Source organism: Oryctolagus cuniculus, chromosome 11 (genome assembly GCF_051225735.1).
Source record: "Oryctolagus cuniculus isolate XC-2025 breed Fujian yellow rabbit chromosome 11, ASM5122573v1, whole genome shotgun sequence".
Classification (NCBI taxonomy): Eukaryota; Metazoa; Chordata; class Mammalia; order Lagomorpha; family Leporidae; genus Oryctolagus; species Oryctolagus cuniculus.
The window spans coordinates 70,506,968-70,515,877 of NC_142877.1; the positions used below are offsets into that span (position 1 = coordinate 70,506,968).

General features: G+C 37.8%; 1 protein-coding gene across 1 annotated transcript; it reads right to left on the reverse strand.

Moving 5' to 3' along the window:
- Window positions 1-3,564: 3,564 nt before the first annotated feature.
- On the reverse strand, window positions 3,565-8,518 carry IFNG (interferon gamma). The gene is made up of 4 exons (XM_089309052.1): window positions 8,280-8,518; window positions 6,944-7,012; window positions 6,668-6,850; window positions 3,565-4,299 (listed from the first exon to the last, which is right to left on the reverse strand). Exons 1-4 carry the CDS (start codon window positions 8,391-8,393, stop codon window positions 4,162-4,164), a joined length of 504 nt encoding a protein of 167 aa, XP_089165178.1. The 5' UTR covers window positions 8,394-8,518; the 3' UTR covers window positions 3,565-4,161.
- Window positions 8,519-8,910: the final 392 nt, after the last annotated feature.

Consider the following 8,910-nt stretch of genomic DNA (forward strand, 5'->3'; position numbering starts at 1 on the left):
GCACTAACAGGAAGCTAGATGGAGAGCAGAGCAGCTGGAATTGGAACTAGCACTCAGATATGGGATGCCAACATCACAGGTGATAGCTTAACCTGCTTTGTCACAACACCAGCCTTCAATATGCTTTTTTTAAATTTACTTTATTTATTTGAAAGACAGAGTTACAGAGAGAGGTAGAGACAGAGAGAGAGGTCTTCCATCCGCTGATTCACTTCCCACATGGCCGCAACGGCTGGAGCTGCACCGATCTGAAGCCAGGAGCCAGGAGCTTCCTCCGGGTCTCCCATGTGGGTGCAGGGGCCCAAGGAGTTGGGCCATCTTCTCCTGCTTTCCCAGGCCATAGCAGAGAGCTGGATCGAAAGAAGGGCAGCTGGGACTAGAACAGGAGCCCATATGGGATGTCAGCACCTCAGGCCAGGGCTTTAACCCACTGTGCCACAGCGCCGGCTCCTCAATATGCTTTGAATGTAGAGAATTCTGTTATCTGTTATGATTAGAATGAAGTACCCTCCCCAAAATGTAGACCTCACTTCTTGTTACTCTGAACTAATTTCACAGTGACTTCTTCATATTTTTACCTTGAAATAATCACAAACTCACAGAAGAGTTGGAAAAGCTTTACAGGCCCTAAATCATCTCAGACCAAATCACTGACATGATGACTGATTTCCTCTGAATTTCTAACCACGAAGATATCTCCTACATAGCCATAATACTACCTTCAAAATCAGGAAGATTACATTGATGTATCACTTCTATCTTGTCTTCAGACCTTCTTCAAGTTTCACTAATTATTCTAGAAATGCCCTCTACTGCAAAAGGGTCTATTCATTACATTTAGCTGTCATGTCTAAGCTGATTTCAGTTACGAGGGGTTCCTCAAGCCTCAGTCCCTCCTTAACTTACATGACGTTGACAAGCTGAAGACTACAGACCAGGTATTGTGTAGAATGTTCATTGTGTAGAGTGTGATGTTCATTGTGTAGTATGATGTTTTCTCACCATTGGAATAGGTTCTGCATCTTCCATGGGGATAACATGGAAGTTAGCAAACCACCTACGTTGATCCCATTACCAAAGGTGAATTTTTGAGGACTCTTGGAGGACTAATGATGCTTTGTTATTAATTTGGATATTGATTATGATTGTGATCAGATGACCAAAAAACTCATTTTTATGAACACTTAAGTACATTTCCTGGTATGTATGCTGTATTTCAATTAATTTTTTTTAAAAAGATGTTCACTTTTATTGCTTGATAAAGACAATTTCTGTTAGGCTTCTCTACTGTACAATCTCTTGTAGAGAGATAGGTTACAGCTATGTAAACACCTCACTCCACATCAAACTTTCAGTTTATTCAGTTACAGCTGGATGTATTTATGGTTTCCTATTGTACTCAACAAGTTAAAATACATTACTAATTCTATTGATTTTGATACTCCAATTTTCCCATATTTGGCCAGTGAGAATTCCTTCAGACTAGTTTTTTGTGCCTTTTAATGTGTATCCATCATTGTCTCAATATTCCTTGCTTCCTAGGAGAGTAAAGCACATCTTGAACTCTCCCTACACAAGCCCTGGAATTAGACAATTTTTCAAGGACTCCTGATTCCCTTCAGGAGACTGTAGTATTTAGAAATCAAACTCTGGGAACCAGGCGTCCTCATTGTTAATGGGATATCGCTGCTCCTGGGTCCTCTCAGTGAACAATTATAAGCATGCAAACTTGTACTTAAACTTTATTTCTTTCTAAAATTCTTATATTGAAAACCATAGCTTCATATTGATAAATCCAATTATATGTCAATGTCATAGAATTTATTCTAATTTTCTCCATTTCTATTCTGTCACCTTTTTCTTCAGCAATGAAAAGCCAGGCTAACTTTACTGTTGATATATTTTCCTTAATTAGTACCTATGTGAGTAACCAATCTTCCATTCATACTAACACCTTCTCTTGGTGGATCCATTCATACTCCTCTCTGACTCCCTTCACCAGAGTACCCCAACCAACGGATGTCTTCCTTATCCTGCTGGTCCCCTGACACCGGACTCCAGGCACTCTTTCACATGCATATCCCCCCTCTGCTGAAGTGCTGGCTACTCGCATCAAGTTGCTTCCCTCTTCTGGGCAGAATGACACCTCTCCAAAAACGCACAAATCCGAACTCCCAAAGTCTGGGAATGTTCCTTTATATGGTAAAAGGGACGTTCCAGGTGGAATTGTTTAAAATCTTGGGATGAGAGGCAGATATTAGCCTAGTAGTTAAGTCACAAGTTAAGATGTCTGCATTCCATATTGGAGTGCCTGAGTTCAAGTTCCCACTCTACTGCTGATTTCGCCTCTTTGGTAAACCCTACAACACTTCTGAGATTCGACTACAGTACATTTCTATGTGCGCTTCCTTTTGATGACCTCGTCGCTTAGCCTAATTCACTGGGTCTTCTGGAATTTACACCCAGAACTAATCAAATATCTCACATCCTCACCTTCCTCCTACTTAAGAGATACCCTGGCTCTCTTCTAAGGAGCTCTGCTTCCCCTGCATACTCCTAGAATGGTGGCTGCTGTTCTCTCTCATCTTTTGAGATCACCAGGCTAGTCTGCTTGTCCTTCTACCACTCCAAGCCAATCCCCCACTTAGAGCCTTTGCAAGAATATTCCCTTTGCCTGGAATCCTAAACACAATCTTCCCTACAAATGCCTCCTCAAATGGCATCTCCTCAGTGCAGCCACTTTTAGCCACTCTCTGTAAACTTCTAGTCTGCTGCACCACAAGGCATATGTATCCTCAGTCCCCTTATCCTGCTCTACTACTTTTTTCCATGACACCAATAATTTTCTAAGATACCATGAAATTTACTTAATATTATGCATTTTGTTTATTGTCTATTTCCCCTTTGTACAATTTAAAATTCTCCAAGGGCAAAGATATTTGTCTGTTTCATTGATCTAAGCACATAGCAGTTGTCCAAATAAATGCTGTTGACTAAACAAATGAACTGTCACCACAATAGTATCAAGAAAACCCAATTACTCCTATTTTTCAGAAAAAGATTGAAGTTTAGAAGCTTAGGTAATATAAAAATTCATTAAAAGTCATACTGCTTCCAACCGCATAAGCTAGATTCCAATCCAGTCCTCTTTCTGTCTAGAGTTCATACTCACTATTTCATCCATACTCAGTGGTGTTTGCCCAAGATGGATTGTGGGGGGAGAGTTGGGATAAGAGGACAATGAGATGGGGAAGTGAGTGGGGAACTGGAGGAGATAGCAAAAATAAATCGTTGTGTGCCAAGCTAAGCACTTTGGACTACTTTACATAGCAAAAGCTCTAAATTGAATGGTGACATAATTAAATCTATATTTTGAGAAGACTGAATCTAACAGCTGCCAAGTGGAGCAATGAAAGCCACCAAATTGCCAGCGGAGAGAATCACCACATTTAATGCAACTCTAAGATTTCCACAGCTAAAAATGACTTTATTCCTACCAATTCATTGGTATGTACTTCATACAAGTCCTCACTCAGTAAAAAAAAGTCTGGCATCACATAAATAGTTGTAAAATTATACTTTATTCATATATATTAGACATTGATAAACTGAACAAGTGAATTACTTTCCATTCAGGGGCAGTCACAGTTGTCAACAATATTCAGAAGTACCAGGCATGAAATCTCCTGAGATGCTGTTTTTATCAGAGGACAAGGTCACATCACCTGACATGTTCAAGTGCTGTTTGACTGCCATTAAAGCAGTGGCTCAGAATGCAGACATGTTCTCAAATAGGCAGCAACTGGACAGTACAGGCAGCAACTAGATTGTATAATTTTGTGCACAAGTATTCATTCAAGTGAAATAAATGCACAGTGCATAGGATCTTGCTTAGAATAGTTGCCTATTTGGCCCCAGGTATAAAGCCTTATAATCACATAGTATTGCCTAATTAGTCAGAGAAAAAAAGAGTCAAGTGAAATAGTTACATGATTCAGGAATTATAAATAACATACATAAATAGATAATCATTTTCATTACATAAAAGTTGCCATTATAAATACTTTTTAATTGATGCATCAAAAGTAGATTTCCATATAAATAATGTTAAATATTAATAAATAGATTTAGATAAAAATTCAAATATTGCAGGTGAGTTGATCAGTACTTGGATGCTCGCCGACCTCGAAACAGCGTCTGACTCCTTTTTCGCTTCTTTAGGTTGGATTTTGGAGACAGAAAATTCAGCACATTGGAGAGTTCACTTACTGCTTTACGCTGGACCAGCCGATCATCCACCTATTGGAAAAGAAAACAGAAAAGTTCATTTCAGGCATAGAAGTCATTCTTCTGGTAATGTCATAGTCAGTGAAAAAGTAAGTATCCCTTTAAAAAGAAAAAAGGTGATCCTTGGCTAGCAACATATTACCTTAATAGTAAATATTCACTTCTTTAGCAGTTAAGGCTAAAATTTAAATTGCTAGTGTGCTACTAGTTGTGCTAGTTGTGCTATGGTGATGCTCATTACCTATCTTTAAAAATACTGCTACAGAATTCTCAAAATTATATAGTGAAAAGAGTCCTGAAATGGAGTTTGGGGAAAGTAAGTTTAAATCCCATGTATACAATAATCCTGCCTTGAACCAATCACTTAATTTCTCTGAATATTTGCTTTCTCATTTAAAAGGTAAAGAGATTATTTAGATGATCACTAGGTCATCAACCTACTAATTCTATTACTTTGTACTTCAATAAGTCATTGCTGTATGTACCAAGTGAGTAATATAAATCAGTGATCCTTAACTTTGTAATGTAGCAACTAACCTGAAGACCTAATAAATGGCTCAGAAACCCAGTTGCATGGAGAAGAAGACCTATGCCATTGAACATTCACAGTTACCCAGGTAACCACAAACACAGGTTAATTACTTTGTAAAACACCAAGTCCAAGACAGAGGAAAGCTGTAATTTTTAATTTCCCCTAGATAAGATCTCCACAGATTCCACAATGGGATTATAAATAAATGCTAATAATTTTTAGCCATAATAAATTTCTGACAAAATTTAAACAAATTATAACAACTTTTTCTGTACCTTGCCTTCTATTCCAGCAAACTGAACTATGTATTTCCTCATTCTAACCAAGAGGGTCATTTAGGTGATTTCATGCTTAATAAAATGAGAACCATTTATTGTTACATTGACTTTGCCACTAACTCATTTCTAGTGCTGGAAAACCTGTGGCCACCTTGCCACATTTTTGAGGATGACTGGGAGGATTCTAAGCTGCAGGACTAATCATTAAAAGGTATAACATGCCTAAAATATTAACAACTAAAGAAAAGAGGACAATGGTTAAGACCTCATTCAAGACCACCCGTCTTGAATCAGGACACCTGGAGATTCTGAAAAGATAGAAGAAGAAATTTTTCACTTTTCCAGTCCTAATGAAAGCTCAGGAGGAAAAGTTTCCACCATCTGTAAGTTTGCAAATCATAAATTTTACTTTCCAGCAAAGCATCACCAAGAGATTTACCTATCACTGAATAGTATGCAAGGAGCTGCAAGAGGCTAGGAACAAGTACTTTTTCAGCCAGTAGCCTCTGACCAGAGGAGACCTTCTGCCACCCCTCTCTAGTCCCTGGGGGCTTACAGGACAGAAATGAGAGGCAGATCAAAGTATAATGAAAGCTGGACACAAATTCCAAGAGCACCAGGCCTAACAAGAACCTGCCCCTCTTATTTAAGCCCATTTATGTCAAAGTCAGACCCACCCAAAGGAAACTGGAGGTCTTATCTCTTAGACAAAATTTGGGAAAATGTAATTTGTCTTTATGCTTTAAAGGTAACTTTCAGCTTCTAAAAGTTTACCAAAGGCTTGAGATGATTTCATGTAATAAAGATGAGGAACCTGAGGATTTCATTACCTGAGATACTCTAGTATCTGAAAGCTGATAAGACAATTCTTTCATAAGGTATATTGTCTATCTACCTTTTCTAGCCTAAAAGCAAGCAGTGAACATTGTCACTTCCAATTGGGTTGCATGGGCTGAGAGGTTGGCCAGAGATTGGCAGTGGAATGCTCCTGGTGCTTTCTCAAAAACTGCTGCTTCCTTTTCTCATTCTCATCTTCTACCCATGACATTGTAGAGTTGTAGAGGAAATGAGACCAGAGAATTGGGTAGTGAACCCAACAGGCTCCTTTTAAGATAAGAAAACCAAGTCCCAGACAGGCTTGTGATTCATCTCGGGTCACAGTTTGCTGAATTGGGAGTAGAACACAAACCTTCTCACCTCCTCCACTGCTCTTTCCACTAAGACATGTGGCCTCCCATCCAAATTTCCATCACTCAAACTAGGGGCAAGGAGAGAATTGTTTCTCAGTATTCCCCCCACCTACCACTCCACTGGACTTGTGCACCTAACTGTCTTCACATAATCATTTTAATGCTAGCACTAGTGTTGCCAAATTACATACTTAAATGATTCCCATACTGATTTTGCAATATCACCCAAGGCAATAACAGAATTAGTAAGGAAGAGTTTCATGTATGGGCTAATTTACAACTTTAGCAACTCTTAAATAGCTAATTTCTACTTTCTGAGAATTAAATGCTGCACAAGAGCCTCTATAATGAAACCAAAGAGAGAATTAAAATCCCCTCACCGAAATTCGAGTCAGATTTTGGAAGTCATCCATCTTAGTGAGGTTGCTATTGAAGAACTTCACAAATATGTCTTCTTTGATGGATTCCATACTCTTCTTGATGACCTCATGGTCTTTTAAGTTGTCAAAGAGTTTGAAGTAGAAGGAGACAATTTGGCTCTGAATTATTTTGTTGTCACTCTCCTTGGGAGAAAGAACAGCAAGAGAGAATGATGGAATTATCCATTCAGAAGATAAGCAACAGGAAAATGAGCCAGATGGGAATATATAATTTACCTCTTTCCAATTCCTCAAAATATTCAAGAAAAGGGGTCCACCATTTGCCACATCTGATGTATTTGCTTTCTGAAAATAGAAGGAAACTTGATTCACAAATAGTCCATAAATTGCCCTAAAATGTACTTCAAATTTCATGGAACTCAGATGCTGACAATATTTTATTTCCTTTTCAACCCTTCTGTTGAGTTCCAACAATAACTTTTCCCAGAAGTTTTGGTTAGATTTAGTCAAAGACTATTAATTCTCTTAGCTTTCTTATTAACTAGCATAATGTCAAATTGCAATGTAACATATAGTCTCAAAAATAACTACAGTAAGTTAAAGAGAAGGTTTTAAAGCTTTGTTAAAGATAGATAGATGATAGGTAGGTAGGTAGGTAGATAGATAGATAGATAGATAGATATAGATGATTGATAGATAGATAGATAGATAGATAATCAGCAAGACCATTCTCCTATAGAATACTGCCCCCTTATGGTACAGATCTGTGTATCATCTACCTGTCCCCTTCTATAATGTGTTGCTTGATAATCAGCTTTAAGATAGTTTCAAATACATGTATGTGTGATTTGATTTATATTATAAGAATAAAATTGATTGTGAATGCTTAAACATTATTATAACTGTCATAGGTATATTAGATAATTTTTCAACAAATAATAAAATATTTAAAATGCAAAAACAATTTTTGTTAACCATAAATAACATTTTAAAAATATTTCACAAAACAAAAAACTTTTTAACTCCAGTCCAGAATTCTAATGCCTACAAAATCTCAGTAAGTGGCTGCGTTCAGGTGTACCTCCCCAATAAAATAAATATAGCAGTAGAATTTTGAGTTACTTTTTCATTGAAAACACCTATAAATGACTTTCATTTTAAAGACTTCCCTCTCTTTTACATCAATTTATAAATTGTGTTTCTTTTATCATTTTAAACGCTAACCACAACATTTTTACTGCCATCTTCATAGTAGGCTGAGAAACCAGAACCTAAAAGCCAATCATTTTGTCAATGTGAATATTACTTGGTTTAACCCAACTGAATGGATTCTCACCACAAAATTATCAATATCATTATGCTTTAGACCCATTTTATGCTCATTTTTTGGAAGAGTCATGTATGCTCTGTAAGTAGAGCACACTGAGCAGAGAATCAAAGTAGTGTCTAGAGTATTTAGTTAGGAAATATATCCAACCAACAATTAGTAAAATAACACCAAGTCTTCTCAAAATGACTGTGAAGTAGTGATGACAGCCTATCATATCCAACTGCAAGTTAACATTCAGTCATTTTCAACCACATGCAAGTATTATTAAAAGGTCAAACTTACCAAATATGCCTTTAGGTGTTCTGTTTCTCTGGTTAGTGTGTCCTGGCAGTAACAGCCGTAAGAACCCAAGATGAGGCAGAGCTGAAAAGCCAAGATGTAACTTGTATAACTCATTGCTTCGGAGAGAGTGAGGCTGAAGAAGTTGAAACGAGAGTCAGTGTACGAAGTTGTTCAGGCCCAAAGCACTCAGCTGGTCTCTCTTTCCTAATAGCTGATCAGCAGGCGATCAGAACAATGTACCGCATCTCCCTTTGCTGCTGGTATTTATACCTGATTGAAGTCTCATCAGGATTACGTATTTTCACAAGTTTTTTAAGATGAGATGGTGACAGATAGGCAGGATTGCTAGTTAGTTTGTATTAATAACTATGGTTTTGTGGCATTTTGGTGTTGTAGTTAGAGTTTCCTTTCAACTTCTTGGGTTCTTTGACGATGAGCCAGACCCATTATGCCCACCTGTGCCATTCTTGTGGGATCCTTGGAAAGCACTTTTACTTCACACCATTCACCGGCTGGAAATTTTTTCACATTCCCCACTTTGCCCTTGTGAAATGTTGATTCCTCATCCACAGAGCACATTGATCATTTGTTTGTGGTTGGGAAGAAGTGAAAAAGGAAATTCTAGGGCCTC

Bases quoted from the DNA above. Each gene is read 5' to 3' on its own strand.
- IFNG (XM_089309052.1), bottom strand. From the start codon at position 8,393: ATGAGTTATACAAGTTACATCTTGGCTTTTCAGCTCTGCCTCATCTTG. The intron at 6,851-6,943 runs GTAAATTATATA...CTTTCTCCCAAG, and splicing joins TTTTGAGGAATTGGAAAGAG to GAGAGTGACAACAAAATAAT. The intron at 4,300-6,667 runs GTGAGGGGATTT...CTTTTCCAATAG, and splicing joins AAAATCTGACTCGAATTTCG to GTGGATGATCGGCTGGTCCA.